The 21,274-nt window shown below is 44.9% G+C and overlaps 2 protein-coding genes across 2 annotated transcripts; one reads left to right on the forward strand and one right to left on the reverse strand.

The window, feature by feature from the left end:
- Positions 1-13,770: 13,770 nt before the first annotated feature.
- Positions 13,771-15,117, forward strand: LOC120842039. The gene has a single exon (XM_040213060.1). The coding sequence runs from the start codon at positions 13,771-13,773 to the stop codon at positions 14,725-14,727; it is 957 nt and encodes a 318-aa protein (XP_040068994.1). The 3' UTR covers positions 14,728-15,117.
- Positions 15,118-16,128: 1,011 nt separating this feature from the next.
- Positions 16,129-20,034, reverse strand: LOC115320119. The gene is given in 4 exon segments (XM_040213061.3): positions 16,129-16,571; positions 16,574-17,021; positions 18,267-18,957; positions 19,826-20,034. Coding segments are annotated over 4 exon segments (1,587 nt in total). The 5' UTR covers positions 20,032-20,034; the 3' UTR covers positions 16,129-16,329.
- Positions 20,035-21,274: the final 1,240 nt, after the last annotated feature.

The raw sequence follows: 21,274 nt of genomic DNA on the forward strand, positions 1-21,274 counted from the left end.
TTTTAGAGAGCAGCAGTTTCGTAGGGCGACATTGTTACCCGTTGAAGGTTATAAAACATGCAGTGCAACTGTTGGCTCGGTGTCTTTAACGTGCATTACGCAGTATATGTGGTACACGATCGCACGACGGTAGGATGCTAATGGGCTACTGAATCCAGGGTTCCTGCTAAAGCCCATTGATAAAGGCGTTTTTTACAAGTACCGCCAACCATTATTGCGAAAGCGCGCAAGCCACGTGCCACGAGCGGTCGATCCGCCGCCATTCGCTTTCAAGGGCCAGTCATTTTAGTCCTCCGTCGCTATTTGCCTCCAAGGGCCACTTGAGACACGGGCCTCGTGCACTGGCACCTTTGAGGTTATTTGAGAGACCAACGCAAACACATCGAGGAAATTTGGTCCCTACACGTTCCGCCAACGTTGGGTTCCGAAGCGTGAGCTCCGTGCTTTGAACGGAGCTCGCGCTCGAGCATTTCTCCACGTGCTCTGATCTGCGGTGCCACACCACACTCGGCCAACGATCCCCCGCCGCACTTGGTTTAGCCTGTGAGCTAAACCAAATGAGCTATGTTGTCAGCAAATATTGTGCGCTAACTGTGACTTAGCGTAACTGCAGTTAAGTGTGCCCGTGTAACAAGGGTATAACTACCCTTATTTCACGGGCACATGTAACTGCAGTTACGCTAAGTCACAGTTAGCGCACAATATTTACTGACAACATTCTGCGGCTACGCACACAAAGCTATGGGCGAAAGTGCGCTTGAGCATTTTGATCATCCATCGAAGCAGTGCGCGAGCGCTCTTCACTTCTTATGGAATAGCTGTCCGAGAGAATAGAGCGGTATATGTGGTACAGCGTAACAGCAGTTAAGCTCAGTTAACCGTGGTTAAGTGTGCCCGCGTAACAGGGGTATCAGAGTATCGGCACTTTTCCCCCGATATTATTGTGGGCGCCGCCATCTTGATGGTTAGCAACCAATTAAACGCAACTGCCGATCGCCATGATTCAAAAGTTTCGGTGTCAGGCAGCTCGCGTAATATTGCTTTGCTTTGTCACGAACTGTTTAAACATTTGTGGAGGACGGAAAGGCGTTTCGTGTGATTTCAAAAGCTTCAGGTAACTGACAATCATTATTTTAAGCACCAAGATGTCTTTGAAGCGTGACTTACTTAGTTGTTCTAGTTTAGCCCGACCGCATAGGCATAGAAAGAGAACAAACAGCTTGACCTTGCGCTCTTGGCGGTGCTTCAGTGGCTTTATCAGCCCGTAGCGTTGGCTGCGTTCCGTACTAAGGTGAAGCAAAGCAAATATTCAGATCTTAGAGTTTCACAAGACAAAACGAACAAAAATCACTTAACACACCCCAATAAAAAAATTGCGGGTTTATTTTTACTAATTGGAGATCTTTTGACGTGCAACCGAAATCTCAGAGTGGCCTCCGTCAGATTGCGGGCACCTCGGCCGATATTTAAACCCAACAAATATAGATTTATGGGCCAGCGCGTTGGCTCAGAGACACTGAGACGATTTAATGTTTTGTGTTTTGTTTTAATATCATTGCCACTTAAGAGCCACCGAAGTGGTTTTTGAAACAAAATATAGTCAAACCTTTCCGACAAGCATAGTTTGATTGCGAAAATGCTGTTTCCATGTGATAAGAATATTAAAATGTTTTTGCATACGTGGCGGAATCTGAAATGGCAGAATGCATTTCACGGCGCCCATTTCATTTGGATCGCGTCGGGAATGCGTACCGACGCACAGTAGAACCAAGTAGAACGCGCCCAAAAATAGCTGTGGTGCATGCGCAGCCTCGCGCTTGTGTTTCTGACATCTCTGGCTCGCTCACTGCGGTCATCTAGGCATCAGACACCCTGACATCTGGCGATTTTATGTCTTTCACGTGGCGTTCCAAGCGGCACACGACGGAAGATGTACATCAAGCTGTTCTTGAACACGTGTCGCCATCTGTACTTTATATTAAGAAACTACAATTTGCCGTAACTGAATGGGAAAAGTTCGAGGTCTTATAACATTTTAACGTGTAATATATCAATATGGAAGTTCTGGAAAATGTAATATCGAAGGATGCTTCATAATTTAATGTCTCGTTATTTTGATTAGTTACCGTGATTCCGTTTTTATAGCGCCTTAATATGATGCCATTTTAAACTTTATTTTTTTATTTTAAAATATACATTATCTGTAAAGTTCGTTGCTTACTTTTTTAATTTATTACATCCAACCAAACTCTCACGTAAATTATCGTGGACAATGGGACGTTATAACTCGAGAAAAAATTGTTTCAACATTAGAGACTGCAGTCTAATAAAAGATAAATCATTAACTAACAACTAATAATCATCGTAATTTTGAGACATTAAAAGATTGTCGAAAAACAGCTCTTTAATTTGACATTGACTTTATAATTGTAAGTTACATAGAACGAAAGTTATAAGCCGTCAAAAAGGCACCAAAACGTCATGCACGGTGGGGTTGCACCTTAAAGACCGGTTCACGTAGACGCGTTTTCTTTCTTTACGTTACGCTACATTACATTACGAAAAGTCACCGGGAAATCTATGCTTCGTATTAAGCGTGGCTACCAATTCAAGGAGAAAGCTTGGCACGTGACATTTTAAACACGAATGTGTCGGTGACGACGAGCGAGGACGGTGAGTTACCGTGGCAACCAAGGTCACAAGGGTCGTCGTAACGTAACTTAAGGAATTGAGCTCGGTTCAACGTTTCACAGAGCACCGTTTTCTTACGTTCCATCTAAGTCACCGAAATATTCGTGTCTCGAATGTCTCGTGCCAGGCTATCTCCATGAATTAGTACCCAAGCTTAGTACAAAGCACAGATTTCCCGGTGAGTTTTCCTAACGAAACATAACGTAAGGTAAAAAAACGGTCGTGTGTGAACCAGCCTTTACCTGTCTTAAAAAGTTTAACAAAATTGTAACAAAAAGGAGTTTCCGGATGCACGTGAGGACTGCCACTTCTTTTGGATTTTTGCTTCACAAGAATGCTACTGAGACCGCCAGCACATGCCGCGCGTCTAACTTCGTTCCCCGTATGCTTCTTGATGCTTGGGTAATTTACCAATGCGTCTATTGCACGAGCGCTAAAGCAAAGAGAAAGAGAGATACGAACATTCTTAAACGCAATGCAAGTTTGGCAGCAAATTGCAAATCTAACACTTTTTTTTTGCATTGTTAAGGTTTACAAATTTTGATAAAGAAGGATGACACTTACATACGAAAGGCGCCTTTCGTGCGTAAGTGTTGTCCTTTGTCCAAGTCTGCAAACCTTAGCAGCGCAGAACAAACATAATGAAAAACCAACTAGCCCAAACCCAAGCTTTATTGAACTAACACGTTTCGTTGAAACTTCACTGTGTGAAATTCGTTAACAACATGAACGTTTTTCGGGGACATCGTCGAAAACGCAAGCTCAACACAAAGTTTTTTGTTTATTTTTAACTTTGTGGCCGAGTGGGCGAGCGCGCACCAGCCCGGAGCAAGTGGATCGAAAGCTCGTGCTGCAGAACCCAGGGATCCTGGGTTCGATCCCCACCCCTGCCCGTTTCGATCTGGGTCAGCTTTGTCCATGCGTGCGCTCGGGGTATCACGACTGCGTGGTGCACGCTAAAGACCACACGTATCGGACTGGCTCAATTGCTCATCCACAGGTGAAGCACCAGACGCCAATCAAGCAGACTGACGTCCAGCTATATAGAAGTACACGCAGCAACGTTTGTGCGAGCATCGTTCGAGGTGATGATATTGTTTAAATTTGGGCTAGTCGGTGAAGCCTGTTTGCAGGTAAAACAGCGCGAACAAGGACAGAGGACAGAGAAGATGTACACAGACGGAGCGCTGTGTACATCTGTGTACAGACACGTGTACAAAACAAGGCTCCGTCTGTGTGCATCTCTGCCCTGTGCCCTTGTTCGCGCTGTTTTACCCGTCAACATGCTTCCCCAACTAGCACAAATTTCAACGGCGTCATCACCTCGAACGATGCTCGCACAAATGTTGGCTTGCACTGCGCAAGCCCGGAGTACGTTCTTGCGGCTCCTACACTTGCACTAGCTCGCACTCATTGTGAAACAGAGAAGAGGGTGTGTTGAATAATGCCGTAGTTAATCAAGTCACGCAACTTGCGCTATGTGCTGCGTCGGTCATACGTGTCATACGTGGTCATACGTCACTCGGGCGTCACGACCCAAACTCGAAAAGCGACCGTTACGGCAAAGGGTTCCTTTCGTGTTTCGCGAGCGTTCCCATGGCAACAGCGTGGAATTATCAGGCGCGCTGTGGCCAGTGGGAGTGCGCGTCACCCAGGGAGAAGGATGTTTCTCGTTTGCGTTTTTGACCAGGCTAGCAAGTATACTTTACAAAAAGAATACCTCTCGCTCCTCGATAATGCAATGGCCTCGGCGTGGACAGTTTTGACGCAGTTTGAATCGCTGCATAACAAGCATTGAATTGCGAGGAGTAGAAGGCGATACCTATTGTCATGGAAATCGTGGTTATCAAGCGTTCGCCGCCGGTGGCAAAGGACGCGCCGCAGGCCGTTCCGTCGTTGCAGGTGTTTACACAACATGTGTGGTAGCTAGTTCTGCAAACATTTTTTAGAGCAAACATTTGTTTTTTTCCGGTGCGGCGAGACGTCTAAAGCACCGGGAGAGAAATTGGCGCAATAGTTGCGCGGTCTAATGCAAGTGAGCGGATTATGGTGTATTCCCCTTAGTAAAGCATTTTAGAAAAGCACCCCAGGCGATCCCAAGCAATTTAGTATTTCGCCGTTTTATTTATTTGTTTCTGAAACTTTTGGTGACGCTCCCGTTTCTTTGCAACTTTTGCACATGATTTCGTTTACTTTTGCTCTAAACGCAAGTTTTGTCGCAACAAAAAAAGTCAAGAAGGAACTTCTTGACTTTTTTCTTTTTTCCTCCTTTTTTTTAAGTTACGGAGAAATTTTGCGTGAAGGTGGCTAGGCCTACAGGATTGTTCAACGAAGGCATCAGTAAAAAAATACGCTTCAAACATGTTGATCTGGTAATGTGTTGGTGTACGAATGAAAAAACAATACAATAGGTTTTGTGCTTCCTCAGTCTTTCCCAGCCAGTGTCTTCGACTCAAGCTGTCACACATTAACCAATCCACCTGCTTATAAGCTTATACGACGTTTAGTGCTTTCTGTGGGGCGAGAGTACTTTTATGGTGCACGAAAAATCTGGGAGAGAAAAATATACATTTAAAAGCTATTCCATCAACTCAATGGGCCAGCAGCCAGCGCTAAAGCTGGTCGGCGCAAACTCCCGTGTAGTTTGCGCCCCGACCAGCTTACAACATCTGTGAACAATAAACCCTGCATAAACATTTTTGTACTTTGTCTGTTAATATCCTTATACTCCCGGCTTGGAAGACAACATTTTCGGTCCGGCCACTTAGCAGCTTGCAGGTGGAATATGCAAGTTGCAAAAAGTGACAGGGAGTTGGCAAAGCATTTCATATGCGGTGTGCTAAAGCTCTCCAGCAAAATCAGCAAGAAAATGAATCTGCGGAAGACGTTCTTTAGGGTGGTAGGTGCAGCATCGTCGGGACCGCACGGATTTGTTCAGTTCAATGAATGAAAACGATTTATGCCGTACAGTGGCGGCAAGTCAGGCATGCCGTCCCTTGGTCGGCACCGGTGCAAACCTGTTCAGTACAAAGCATCCATCATCCTTTCCTCCGAGTAAAGGTACCACACCTATCATCAAAAAGCCGAAGTGAAGTAATCAAGGCATGTGTTCACATGTTCGCCGAAGACATGCGTCTTTCTTATACAGTAGTGGAGCAGGCTTTCGAGACGGGTATGAGGTACTAATCAAAGTTTGCGCCAATTTTGAGAATGTGGTCCTTGCAACTATATCTCCTCACGTTACAACAATTTCAATGCATGTGGCCGAAGTCACGGACAGTCTCCAAGATGCAAGGAGGTCGGAAGGTGAACCTTCAATTAAGGAGAGAAATTCTACTGCAACGACTGACATGTGGACCGAGGAAGTTAGGAAATATGCTTACACTGCGCTAACAATTCACGTCATATATACTAATTGGAACATTCAGTCTAAGGTCCCGTTCAATAGTGCTTTTCCCAAAAAAAGAAAGAACGGCGAAAACATAACGAGTGAACTTCAGCGCATATTCTTAAAGTGGAACAATAAAGGGGTCAGGAGTCGCAAAAATAAAATATGAGATAACTATACTGCTAGAACCCACTGAATGCTCCCCTTATCCTTCTAAATTTGTTTTAAAATGGCGCAATACCTTCGTGTATAAATCGACTCATATGCGGTACCCTCGGATCCGCCCCATAAGAAAAGGGTGCCGTGGCTGGCGGACTGGTGACGTACCCAGCCAACCACGCGGCATCCCCTTGCACGCACGCACAGACTTGGCCTCTCTTGGCGTCTCGAGCTCCAGGTTTCTCATTTACATTCCGCGTTTCAAGCCCGCGGTTTCTGACGATTATCTCTACGGCCTCGCTCGCTTCGCAGAAGTCTTTGCCACTGGTCACAGCAGCAATGAGTGATTGTTATAAAGAGGTGTGTGAAACTGGTCATTTTGACTGCAACCCGCTGGCGCGTCCCAAAAAAATTTGCCCTGGCCGCCGTCGTCCGGGAAAATCTTGCAGGCGCATGCATAATCTAAGGTCAAAGGGCCGGGGTAGAGAGCGAGAATAGCGTTGGGTTGCCGAGTTACGTGAGCGGTTTTGATAGTGTACGGCGAGGCCATGTCTTAGGCGATTATGGGGGCGCGTAGAATGAGAGAGCATTCTTGATCATATGGTTTCAGGTGGGAAGCTTTTGAAGCCGAGAAGACGTCATCAGAAATCGAGCCAAAAGTATGTAGGTAACACCCTCAACGATGGTCAAAGCGAGCAAAACCAAGAGAGGCTGATGAACGAAAAGTTGAGCTCTTCGTCCAATAACTTGTCTTGGTATTGGTCATCGTTGGGGCATGTTCCTCCCCGATTCTTGCTTCACTTCTGTTGGCGTCATGTCGCCTCCACAAGCTTCCTACCTGCATAGGTTCCGGGCATCATGATGCGACTAACTTGGGCAGTGTTTCCTGGTCACTAGATTAAAATGATAGAAATTCGTGAATGAATTGTTGCGATACCTAGAGGGCTAAAAATCGCAAAACTTGGAGCATATCCTAAGTAGCCTATAATCATTCCATTAAAAACCTATTTATATGTAAATTTCGTGTCTTAGCACCTTTACAGGTGTATTCTGGCTTTTTTTTCTGGTCCTTGATTTGCCTAAAAAACCTTCTGATTACACCTAAACACCTCGCTGAAATATTAGGCGGAAATACCTTTTTTTCAAAGTTATCGATTTCCTATTTTTGGTCTGCATCGTGTTTTTTTTCAAACTGAATTTCCCTAATAGTAACAACAAAAATGTGACACCAGTGGCAGAGAGGGGTTCACTCTTTGGGCTGTACGTTTTGTTCTTAACTGATTATAAGCCGTTTTGAAGTGTCAAGTCAATTATTTGAATGCTCTCTCCAGGAGCCACGCAGCAGCATGAAACAAATGCTCGGAATAGTTCATGTTTTTTACTGCCTGCTCGGCCTGCCAGCCTGCTTGACACTGATGTCGCAGAACTAAAAATCACGGGTAGAATTGAATCTTTGTTTTGGCATCATGTTCATTTGCAGATTTCACAAACTACTATTCTGAATTTCGGGATCCTAATAACACACCGGGAAGGGTAAAGACTGGGGGTTCACGAAGTATAGTCAGTTGGGGCGCCAACATTATTAGCGCGCTACAGTCGTTCACGCGACAAAGCGGCGCAGCTCGCTTGTTGAACACGGTGCTTCGCCACGTGTTCAGTTTGGAGTTTATGGAAAATGAAGTGCTAAAGCTGAAGGATTTGATTGAAAGAACCAAGGCCCTCTTGACTTTCTTGGAGCAAGGGCGCCTTTTGAATCACCTATAAAAACTGCCAATCAAGACGTTGAGACGAGGTAGAATTCAAAACTAGCCGGGCTGAAATCGGTCCATGACCACACTCTTACAAAAATGAAGTAGTAGTTCATTTTTGTAAGAGTGTGTAACAAAGAAGGGAGTGTGTCTCTGAGAATGATCTCCAAAAGGGGCACCAGTCTAAATTGCTCCATTTTGCTGTTTATTTCCTTACGTTGTTCCTTTTAGGGGACACACTCTTTTGCCACCCAATCGATCCTTTCGCAGACTATACAATTGCTGTAGGAGGACGAACTTTGGTCTCATAAGGGATCACAAATGGTCCTTTTTGGGAACACCAGTTCAAAAGTGGGGATGGTTTGAATGTTTCTACAGATTCGTTAATATTTTGAAATCCGGGTGCTTCCGCTTCGCCAAGAAACTTTTTGAGGACAACTGAGTTCTCAACTAAAGGCGTTATATAAGTTATACAGCCATTGAGCAAATCCTGATACTATGCCAAATACTGCAAAGTGAATCCTTTTGTAAAAACCGTTCTCAAAATTGGGATGGTTCTACATTTTTATGAATTCGTTCATCTTTGAAAATTTGGGTACTCGCGCCTGGCCAGGGAACTTTTTGAAAACAAGCCAGTCTTCATCTATAGCCGGAATATAAAATGTAGAACCCTCGAACCCATTTCTATACTATAACAAATACTCCAAAAAGAATCCTTAAAAAAAAGAACGTAATGAAGTGTGCATGGTTCGGCTGTTTTTACGCATTTCTTTATCTTTTAAAATTGGGAAACGTGCCTCGCCAGAAAACTTTTGGAGGCCCACCCAGTTCTCAACTAAAGAAAGAATAGAATATGAAGAGCCCTCGAGCCCATTTTGGTACTATTGCAAATAATCCAAAATCAACCATTTTTGAAACCTGTCTCAAAGTGGTTTAGGTTTTTTCACGAATTCTTTCATCTGTTGAAATTCGGGCACGCGCGCCTTGCCAAGGAACTTTTTGAGGAAAGTGCAGTTTCCTACTAAAGGTAGAATATGAAATTCGGAGCCCATCTTTGTTCTATGGCAAATACTCTAGAAATAATTATTTTTCAGTAAACTTGTGTCAAACTGGTAAACTGGTGATCGTTCGGCCCTTTTAATGCACTCGTGCATCTTTTGAAATGTTGACATATGCCCCCCACCAGGGAGCTTTTTGAGTACAAGGCGATCCACAACAAAAGTTGGAATATTAAATGCTCAGCTCTCAAGCACATACAGGTACTGCGCCAAATATTTCACATAATATTTTTTTCTTTAGAAATTCATTATGAAGTGGAGATTACTCTGCCGTTTTTACTCATCGTTCATATTTTGAAGTTTTGGCACAAGTGCCTCATCCAGGAACTTTTTGAGATGGGCCGAGAACTTAGCTAGTGCTGAAATTCCAAATTTAGGGCCCCAACTATAAGCTGCCACTATGGCGGATCCTCTAATATAGGCGATCGTTGTGCAAACGTATCTTGAAGTGGACAAGGTTCGACTTTTTTCATAATTTCAAAATACTTTCAAAATTTCAAAAAAAGAACCCAGGAACTTTTTTAAAATTGGTCGAATTCTTAGTTGATGACGAAATACACACTTTAAGGTCGCCGGCTACAAGCCGGGACTGCTGCAAAATCTGTCTTCAGTCCTCTTCGAAGAATGTGGTGTCAAGTCAAATATTTCAATGCGCTATTTTCCGATTTTGTTTTTTTTTTTGGGGGGGGGGGGGTGGGGGAGCTATTAGTGTGCAGGAAGTTTAGATAATGTGTTTAACGTAAGCATTTAGTGGGTGAAGTTTTACTTTTAACAGTGAATGTTAAGTTCAGAAGAACAATCATTCTTTCATTAATCGTTTATTCATTACAGTGCTCCCATTCTCTCCAATAAAAATCTTTGTTGTAATCACATAACATTAATATTTATGGGGAAAGTTTTTGGAAACGTTGAGACTAATAATATGTTATCGTAATACAAAACGCTCTTTTGGTTCCTGGTTTATTGATGTAAGCAGCACAATACTCAAAATTATTGTAAACGTCTAAACTAGAATGAATTCACCATAGTTCGCGAATAGATTTATAAACTAAAGAAAACAATTTTGAGAAGAAACAAAAATGTTTCTAGCACATTATCGATTATTGGTGATTACTGCAGGTGTGACAAATCGTGTATTTTGCTGTAATTTTAAGTTGTGCTTGCTTGAACATCGCTGTTTCTCAAAAATGTGCTTGAGTTGCCTCCTAAATATATTTTTCTACATATGTAGTAAACATGTTATACACTACTGACATTGCCATACTATTGGAAAGGGACCTTGTTCAATTTAAATTATTATAACGAGTTGTTTATAACCAAGAATAACTTGTAAAGTTCGATTAACTTGGTACTATCTATTGCGGCAATATATAAACTATTTATTCGACAGTGGAACCTGCAATTTACACGTCATCATCTTGAAAATTCGGCTCAAGATTAGCGGTATATGGTAGGATGGAGCAATATAATTGCACATTTCTTAATGTGTAGCGTTTCCGTGTTACTGCCATATTTGTGCACAAAATGCTTGGGCTTCTGTGGGAGCGCTGCCATAACCCGATAAGAGATGGCGTAACCCTACGATGGTATAAGTTTCTGGGGATGATTTTTATGTGAATTGAACAGGGTCCCTCAATTAATCGTTATTGTAGGCCATGCTATTGTAACACTCACCAGTATTATATTTTAAGCATGGTTTAGCAGTGAGCCCGGCAGTATAGTTTTGGCCCTGAACTTAATATATTTTTATATCTTCCTCCATAAACTTTTGTAGGGGTGGTATTCATTTTATTGTGGATTCGCCACCTAGCCGCTTAAAACAAAATTTATACTAAAAGATGACCAATGGCCTCATTTACTGAAAATGTGGGCTGAAAAACATAAGTGCAGTACAACAAAGGCTAAACTTCAAGGCACATGTTTCTTATTATTCGACATCTTTTGCATCCTGTAGCCTTGCGATGACCTCGCAGAGGAGGGACCGCCTTGGTTTATCTCAGCTTACCATGAGGAGAGTTCGCAGGTTTTCCGAGGCATCCTCGACAAATCGCTCCGTTGCCTTGACCCCAGTAATACAACGAAGCTCTGGAAAGATATGTAAGAAAAACTATTTTAATAATTTCGGTTAACTTGAAAAGGTTTTTAAAGTGATCTTCTAAATCCATAAAGCAATAAAAATATCGATTTAGTATGTGAAAAAAAAATCATAAATTGTGTCAGAGGGATAAATAATGAAAGTCGTTTACAATCCTCTGTAATGCCAAATTTAAGCGCAGTTTTTGAGAAGGAGGAGGGTAGGTTACCCACTGAACGCAAAGATGGCTACAAGACGGCTAAAAAACGTCTTGGCAAGATGTACAATGCGTCTTGTAGACATCCTGGCAAGACGTTATATAGCCCAAAACGTCTTGAAACATCTTGTAGCCGTCTTCTAGTCGGGCTAACGCCCCGTCTTTCTTGGGCTACAAGACGTCTTGCAAGATGTCTTGAAGAACTCTTGAAGACGACTACAGGACCTCTAGATATGTCTATTTAACATCTTAAAAAGGGATATAAGATGTCTTTTAGCCATCTTTTTCTTTGCTCATGCACCATTATTTTGGCTTACAAAACAAAATGTCCTAAAATTTGTCTTGGCAAGGTCTACGAGACGTTTTGTAGACATCCTGGCAAGACGTTATATAGCCCAAGACGCCTTGAAACGTCTTGTAACCGTCTTCTAGTCGGGATAATGCCCAGCCTTTCTTGGGCTACAAGACGTCTTGCAAGATGTCTTGAAGACCTCTTGAAGACGACTACATCACCTCTAGTTAGGTCTATTTAACATCTTAAAAAGGCACATAAGATGTCGTTTAGCCGTCCTTTTCCCAGCTCATGCACCATCATTCTGGCCTACACAAAAAATGTCTTAAAATTTGTCTTGGCAAGGTCTACAAGACGTTTTGTGGACATCTTGGCAAGATATTGTATAGCCCGGACGTCTTGAAACGTCCTGTAGCCGTCTTCTAGCCGGCATAACGCCCAGTCCTTGGGCTGCGAGATGTCTTGCAAGATTTACCATAGACGACTTGAAAACTATTACAGGACACCCAGTTACGGCCTGGATATTTTAATCCCAAAAGGCCATAAGGCTTTGAATAGCTAAACTCCTTATAGAGTGGTAAGGACGAGTACTGAAGCCGATTCGTACTGCAGCGACTAACTATGTGAGGGGGCTAACGTCAAGATACAACCATGACTTACCATGGCAATCAAGAACTGCAACACTAATAGGCCTTATGCGAAATGAGCTGCGCCATCTGGTGAATGCAAAAAGAAGCCTGTCCGCCATTTTGATGTTGGCGAGAAGCGGAGCCGGTCTGGTTTGCGTGCTGTGAGTCCGTTCCGTTCGTTACCGGCAAAATGCCTGTACACTGCTGCGCGCCGTTGTGCAAACAGCGAGGAATCAAGGACAGCAATGGAAATAAGGTATGTGGTACAAAGTTTGCTTTCTTAGCGGTAAACGAAGCAGACGGAAAGTGCCGAAGAAGCGGTGAGTGAAGTCGCTTCATACTGCTCTTGTCCGGACCGAGTGTTTGCAAGCACGCTGATCGAGGGTCTTGTACGGTGCGCGGGGCGTTCTCTTTGCACGGTAACGTGGAGTCTGCCTAACTGGATGAACGTACAGGCCGAGTAGCGGCTTTTTACTGAAACGAAATGCCATAAAAAGTAGTCGATGTTTTCTGCGTGCCGGGCGACGTTGCGGCTGGATTAGATGTTTCCGACAGACCAGCCCTCGCTTTGTCAAAGCAACTACACTCGCAAAGTGTAGTAAAGAACAATACAGATTTTTAATTACCGTGTTCTGTATATGAAAACTACTACTATGTAAGTTCGGTGGCAGGAGCGATCTGGAGGCGGTCACAGAGGCCGACGAGGAAGGATTAAGCTGGGCGAGGGGAACATGTCGCGGTTCCTTGCTGTTTATCGCCCCTTCATAGAGACATAGATGTTTGCCGTGGGCCCTTGGCCTCCGAGGGACCGGCCGAACCGCGCGATCGCGTAAGACCGTACCCGACTCTGCAATCGGGACGTGAGCTGAAACAGCCCTTCGTGCTTCCTTTGCCTACCTGCCAGTTTTTATACAGCTGTGGTTCTAACTAGATATGAAATGCATAGGTAAGACGCCGTACTTTGAACCATTTGACAAATTGAGAAAGTATGGAGCTTGTGGAAACCGCATACGTAGACTAAGGGCGAATCGAGCGTTTCAGCTTACGTTGCCTGTGGGGTTACTTCAACACATTTGCGATGGCATTTGCGCGCATTCATTCACGAACGCTGCTGTTGATTCGCAACTATGCTTGGCTATTTGTGAGCCAGAGTGAAAGTGAGCCCTGCTTGAAATATTTCATTAAACTTTCCTTCTGCTTTTTCCTTGTAGGTATCCTTCCATCGCTTCCCTAAAGATCCCATGGTCTACAAAAAATGGATTGTCGCGATCAGAAGGGATGAAGGCCCCGAGTTTCAAGTAAGCAAGTGGACTAAGCTGTGCTCAAAACACTTTCATGAAAGTGACTACATACCCAGCGTTGTGAGTGGCCGAAAGCTCCTTCGTGATACGGCAGTGCCATCCGTTTTCTCCTTTTCCAAAAAGAAAACAGTGCGAAAGCCTCCAAAAAAGCGTGCACCGCCACAGCTAAAGGCTAATGCACCAGCGCCAAGATCCCAACAAATAGACAACACTATGCAGGATGATCCAGCGGTGTGTTGCACAAGTGAAGTGCAGGCTGCGGCTGAAAACCCACTGGAGCCTACTGACCACAGCACATTGCCTGCAACAGACAGTGCACGTCTGGCAAGCATCATTCAAGGCTTGAACAAAGAAATTGGAAGGCTTCAAGATGAGTGTGGACTTCTCCGACATCAGTTGGAAATGGCAAGAGAAACAATTCGGGAACTGCAAGCAGAGAAGCTCTCTCTTGATTGCCAACTTGCTCAAGAAAAAGAAGACGCTTCTCCATTTACTATTCAACGATTCAAGGACAGTGATGAAGACGTTATGTTCTATACCGGCCTTCCAAGTTACAAACACTTTGTTGAATTGCTTCTTTACATCAACCCCGGGGATGGTGGCTGCAACGTTTTACGCGCAGAGAGCAGCAGTGGAACAGGATCATTGAAGGGGCGTAAACGAAAGCTGAGCACCGAAAACGAACTATTCTTAGTTCTTGTTCGGCTACGCCTTGGTCTATTTGAGGCAGATTTAGCTCATAGATTTTTTTTCGCACAATCGACAGTCTCAAGAATTTGCAAATCGTGGCTGAACTTTCTGTATGCCAAATTAAGCGTGTTGCCTCTGTGGGCGCCTAGGGAAACAGTTGATGCGACCATGCCACCAGAGTTTGCTGAAAAGTATGCGTCGACACGAGTAATTTTGGATGCCACTGAAATTAAGTGTGAGGTGCCCTCTTCTTTGTCTCTCCAGTCATCTACCTATTCGTCATACAAGTCCACAAACACATTCAAGGGCCTTATTGGTGTCTCTCCGAACGGGCTTGTAGCTTTTGTTTCAGAGCTTTTTACAGGCTCAAGTTCAGACAGAGAATGTGTAATAAGGAGTGGATTTCTAGACTTAGAGTTTGATGCTGGTGATGCCGTAATGGCGGATAAAGGGTTTCGCATCCACGACCTTTTGGAATAAAGAGGTGTGAAGCTGAACTTGCCCCCATTTTTGAAGGGCCGCACATTCTCGCCCAGTCAAGTCGAAGAAACCAAAGAGATTGCCTCACTGCGAATACATGTGGAGCGAAGGATACAAAGGATAAAGGCGTATCACATTTTTGATCGGCCCATACCTCTTACCTTGGCTCCACTGATTAACCAGATTTGGACTGTGGCAGCAATCCTCAGCAATTTTCAGTGCTCGCTTATTCAGCATTTGGGTAGCATGCCTGAAATGGTGGACTGAGTAGTGACAAGTATGGAGGCCATACATGTATATTAGCCTGTGGGCTTTCACAAAATAACTTTCTTGTTGTGTGACGTAGTATCACCCCTATCTCTCCCTCGCAGTAAAAATCCTTATCCTGGACACCATGCTTGTGCATTTTTTGGGGGAAAATAGTTGCATTGAATGCGTTTTTGTTTCTAGAATGTGGTCACCGTAGCAGTTGCAGAGTAGTGCGATAGCATGCTGTGCCAAAGCTCGACAAGATATTAAAACTGCATAAATTCTGAAGCTTTTGTATTGCCCGTCTTTTTCGTTCCCGCCATATACAAAAATTCACGTCTCCGATGTCGCATCCATTCGGCAACACTGGCCTCGCAACGGAGCACGCGTATATGTGTAGCTCGTTCGTAAACAGGCCTCTGCACGTGCGCGGTGCCCACAGCTGCTGTGAGCAAACGGGTTTATTTACAAACGAGTTGGTGTAGAATCTACAGTAACACTTCATCTTGCGACAGGGTGCTTGAAACTGGCATGAGGCAGACATGGTATATTCACACAAGCAGTCGCACAAATAATGTTAGAACATTGCAAACCTGTTATTACAAACTAAAATGGAAAGAAGTCTGTGCGAATGAACCGGTGTTTAAAGTAGAGATAAATATGGCGCTCCTGATTCTTCTTTATCTGTCGGTTCCATATTGAATGTGAACAAAATAAGATTTAGTACAAAATGTCACTTTCAGTTTAGCAGTAGTGTCTGCTCATTACAGCAGTAGCTGCGACTAGTGAATATCACCAACATGCAGATCCAGAAATGTACGTAACTCAACATCTTTAGCACTAACACCTCTCACTAGACAGCTTGGAAATGAACGTTGGAAAGCAATAACTACTGCAAACACAGCAATCCGCAAGGTTCCACCTACACGGCAACACCAGGGCGCCTTTGCAGTCCATAACGATAGTGCTGAAATGTATGGTGCCGTACAGAGTGCGACGTTGTTAGCACAAAAAAGCTATCACATTGTTTTTTCCTTATGAAATCGAAACAGTGTAATTAGTTTTTATTTAATGGAAAGGGAAATTTTGCACCCCACTAATACTTTATTTAATGGAAAGGTAAAATTTTGCACCCCACTAATACTTGTTCGAAGTAAATGAGAAAATGCAGTTATGTTGTGTTTGCGCTAACAATGTCGCAATGTGTACATAACCCAAGTAGGACACTTGACCGGCGCAAGCTTGGGCCAGGTATGGCTCTAGCTTACGCCGGTCAAGTGTGCTACTTAGGAATGTGAGGAAAGCATTTCCACTCTCCAAGTGGCTTTTACCCATTGCCTTTTGTTTTAGACACTAGCACGTGTCCTGCCTCCTGACAAGATAGGGAAGGTTGTATGCAAAGAAAAAGCTGTCCAGCTTTTTGCGCATTTCGAGCCATTCATTTTGATAAAATCGAATACGGTCTACGCCGATCCATTTCTCCGAGCAAGCAACGTAGTCTCCCCACAAACAGCCAGTCAGAGCCATCTGCCCCACAACCTGGGCATAGTGATCGTGGTCTCTGTCTAGCTGTGGCTTGTCATTCTCTCCAAAACTAGAGAAAACTTTTGTTTCTTTGCATAGTCTGGCTCACTGTCTTTGAGAGAATGTGGGCACTTGACTTCTAGAATACCGTACGACAGCTCTTCTGGGTCATAGACTAGTCCGTCGGGCGTTGCACCTAGCCAGGGGCATGATGGATCTACAAATAGGCCGTTGGGCTGAATTGACACATTGTGTCCATAGTTCTTCATCACAGCAACATACCGGTCCTTGGCCATGCTTTCGTTTCTTATCCCGTACTGAACAGCACGAACGCGTGTCAGGTCCTTTGGCTCAATTAGGTTCTTGAGGCCCTTCTCCGTCCACTCTTTGCGTGTGATGACACATCCGAAACGCGATGCAGTTAGTCTGTTCAGCCGTGCTTTCTTCCAGCGTTGACTGTGTCGCTGCTGCCTGGTATTACGCTCCAGGTCTCTCGCCTCCTCTGGTGAAAGCTGGATTTCCTGCGAAAAAAACAAAACACAGCATTTTACACTTGCCACACTAGCCGCCTAGGTAGCTCAGATGCAAAGTGCTAGCATATGGATCCCCAGTCGGCGGGTTTGAATATTGGCCGAGCTGCCCGCAACTTGACTGAGACTTAATGCGGAAAGGCACTGTGTAACTCAGATTGGGGTTGGGTTGCTGTCAAAAATTGCCAGGTGGTCTAAATTAACCCTGTCTCCCACTGGGGCGTGCCAGATGCCATTCGCTGGTTCAACATGTTAATCTGCAAATTTAGCCCACCTTACAATCGCTGCACTTGTTGAGACTGATAGCTGGAACAACCTTTCACTCTTGAACTGTGAACGCTTTTTACCACCTCCACAAAAAGTAAAATAATGTGCATCAAAGTCTTTCCAGGCTTTAAGATGCATTTTAGCTTTGTGTTTTGCAGCTGGTCTCACCTAGGCATCAAGTGCAAATTCAGCTACACATGACCAGGCTGGCTTTGGAGCGGTCGTACACCGTGCAGCTACATTGTTGCTTGCCGCCAAAGCAAAGCAGGACAGAATAAAATATGTGGACCCCACATCATGTGGGAATCGGTGTTAAGCGAAGCTTGCTTTGATGTTTACGCTGATCATCGCAACATGGAATCTGATTTTGACCCAAAATTTTAATGTTGTTCAGTGCTTCGTGCAGTACGACACTAGTGAAGTGTTACAACACTTGTGTGTTTGTTTGTCCACGGCCGGACTGGATTCCTGTGCTTTCATACAACCTTCGGAATTGCAGAAGCATGCATGCCGTCCTGCATGAGGAGCTGCAGCTCTTCTCATCCACTGTTCCACCTGCGCATGCTCACTACAGGTTGTGACCTTGTGTGGCATTAACCTGGAAGGACAATTCTGGCGCACAGACTAGGTGCGGTGTTTCAGAGGGCAACTGCTATGTGTCGCAGGGGTAGGGATAAGCCACGGCTGCCGTGTTATAGCTAACAGAGTCCGCAATAGTACTAAAGGCAGTATCACGCCGCATTGCACGGGCCGTAAGAGAGAGTGTGCATTCAGTCCGGCTGTGGTTTATCTTTACGAGCTGTGCATTACATGTAGGACGCATTTACTTATGCCATTGTTGTTGTGGAACACTGTTCACAGCCAGCAAAATGATTTACCCTATCACCGCCCGACAGAACAGCATGAACACTGTGGCAGTACTGTTGATGACACCCTTGATGGCACGTCATCCGCATCGACAACACTTACTGTCAATATGCTCAATTCTTGAGCGCTCAACCCGCCAGGGAATGTTGGCTGTGAAGCTCTGTTGAAGAAAGACGGTACTGGAATCAAGCTGATGGTGCCTGCTCCCATGACAATGTTGTCAGACATCAATGTTGTGAAGCCTGCGGGTAGTTGAGCTTGCTGGTAGGACATTGGAGAGCCGGCAGGGGCAGGTCCGAGTTTTGTTTCCACAGACTGCCTTCGTGCTGCTAGGAGAACTGACGCGAAATCAAAGTTTCCAATGTTCTCGAGGCCCCTTCCTAGTGCATGAAAAGACTGCAGTTGTTGTTCGTCCTCCTGCTTCTCAGCTCGTGCATCGTAGAGCTGCACTGGCATTGCCATCTCCATGCCACCCTCCCGAGAACTCCTCCAGTCTACATCCTGGACGCTCATCGGCTTGATGCCTTGTCGGCGAGGGCGCCCCCATTGTTGGGGAAGTTCTGTGCATGAGAGCTCAGGCGGTGCCTCTTTAAATCCCTCTTTCTTCAACAAAATAAACAGCCGTAGAACAGCAAGTATATGGCTGCACGCACCCCCTGCACCAGCAGGGCACGCGCATTTTGATTCTGTAACTTCACCGCTGTCAGCCTTGAACGCCAGGAGGACGTTGTAGGGCAGACCAGTTTTTTTCTGGCTCCGGTAGCACACCGCTCGGCCGTAGACGATCCCAAAGCTGCAACAATAACAAAAAAAAAATTTACAAGCTGCACTTAAAATACTTTTTGCTTTTCTACAAATAACAACGCTACAATCACTTACGTAGCCAGGGGGGGAACCCATGGGGCCCGGCTTCTCCCCTTCCCCCCCCCCCCAAAATCTACCATTTTGCCAGGGCCTCCTCTCACCCTCCCCCTCATACAGCATTTTGTCATGGGCTGTAACGCTAGAGCAGACAAGCATACGAGACAGCGTCAAGTGTTCGCATGGCTCATAACGGTCTTTATTTGCACAGTTAGAGCGATTGTGCGTGTTTGCGAGGGGGGGGAAGGGGGTGCAGAAAGGCGATGAAAACAGCAAATTGCAATGCGATAACTGTCACAAGCGTGTCAGTGCGTCGCAAGAAACAAGGGCCCATGCGTCCGATCTCGGGCGTGTGCACACCGGCGATGAAAGCAGTCGCGCGATGCGACTAGATCACATCGCAAAAAAATTAGATAGTCACACTGGCGTGCGCGATGAGCGAGTCCAACGCCTTCGTTGGCGAGTCGCTTCTCGAAAACTCTCGCTCCGAACAGCCGCTCCGCGACTAGATCGCATCGCAAAAGGCCGGTGTGACCACTGCTTACATCGCCGGTGGGAATGCGCCTGTAGCGACAGCTCAAATCGTGTCACTTTCTTTCCCGCAATGGTCGCTTTTGCAATGAAAGTTATCGCGCGACTAGATCGCATCGCCGGTGTTAAAGCGCCAATACCACGCCCGCGCGCGCTATGAAATGCACGCAGAGCGCTCGCCACACACGCATACAGCCGCAACTCTTTGATTACAAAGTAGCACCGCACCTATTTACGATGTTAAACAAAGAGGCCATAGTTCACAGTACCTTGAATCGCAGATGTTCGTCCGCACGGAAGACGGCACTGTGTAGGCTTCCACAGCGAAGACGTAGGACTTGCTCCGCTGCTTTGACGAGGTTGTCGCCATCGTGCAAAGGCCCCCGAGAGTTTCGTCCGATAGCGGAGGCAAGTTAGTCAGGCTGTTTGTCCACATTCTATGGTCGGAAGGCGGAAAACACCGCGGCCCTGCCATCGCACACTGCCCGTACGGGGTGTTTCCGATGCTCCAGTGCTTGGGCGGCTTCGGTTTTCTCTCACGACGATTGACAAACTCAATATGGCGACGCTCTCAGTGTTGTCAGACCACCAAGCTATTTCGCATAAGGCCTATTAGTTGCCTTAGCGGCTTTCAGTCTCTTGAGTCAAGTCTTTGCAATATAGTCAAGCGCTGTTGCAAAAATAGGCCTTTGCACCAAGCTGGTGTGAATAAAATGACATGGTTAACATAGCAAAGCATTGCTATTGCATGTCTGTAAGTACACCACATATTGAACACCTGTCAATCGCAAGCTCTCAAGTAACACAGCCATAGCTGCGCACCAGTAAGCAAATGATTTTTCTCCTGTTCAAGAACTGTAAAAAAATGTTTATTAGTAAAATAGGTACGTAAATATATTTGAAGCTTTCAATGCACTGCTTATTAGTTTTAAAACAATAAGAAATGAAATAATGGCTTGCAATCCAGATGACTTGAGGAAGTTTCCGGCTGACTCATGGAAGTTTCTTAACTCTCAGACTCGTGGAAGCTTCCTGCAATGAAACGAAAAGTAACATTTTATGAGTTTAATATTCCCTATTGTTCCCAGTTTTATAAAGGTATCAAGTGTCTAATCATGCATTATATAATTTACCCATAATGTGCCCATTGTAAATACCTCATGTTTTGCAGCCTATCAGGAATTTTCAAGATTTTTCGTATATAAAGCTACTTTCAGAAACAAATTTTGTATGACACTGCTAAAAGTTTCCTGCGAAATTTCAAAGCAGCCCAAAAATGACTGAATTTTGCTATAGAAGAGAAGTCCAGAAAACCACTTTTTAAGATTTGAGAATGATTCTGCTAGCCAAAGTACACCACGCCAAAGTACACTACAAGACCAACATGAACTACTTTGTTTTTTGCAGAACAAGGTAAAAAAACAAGCAGCAATCTACAAAGCAATTATTTGCAATAGTATGCCAACAAAGGGACTCTGTGATGTCTAAATGCAAATGCCGACCAATTTTCCGGACTCGAAGGCAACCCGAAAAAGCAGTCTAAAAAGCAATTTTAAAGGCTGACGACCAGATTCGAGATTATGCAAGGCAGAAGACCCTCCTCTCCACGCCTTTGGGCGAGGGAAGCGAAGGATGAAAAGAAGGGACCAAGAGGGGCGGGCATGGGTGGAAAGGGTAGGAGGGAGAGGAGGAAGCGGGCAAAAAGTGGAAAGCGCGAA

This window comes from Ixodes scapularis, unplaced genomic scaffold (assembly GCF_016920785.2).
Source record: "Ixodes scapularis isolate PalLabHiFi unplaced genomic scaffold, ASM1692078v2 PGA_scaffold0__279_contigs__length_252992795, whole genome shotgun sequence".
NCBI classification, from domain to species: Eukaryota; Metazoa; Arthropoda; class Arachnida; order Ixodida; family Ixodidae; genus Ixodes; species Ixodes scapularis.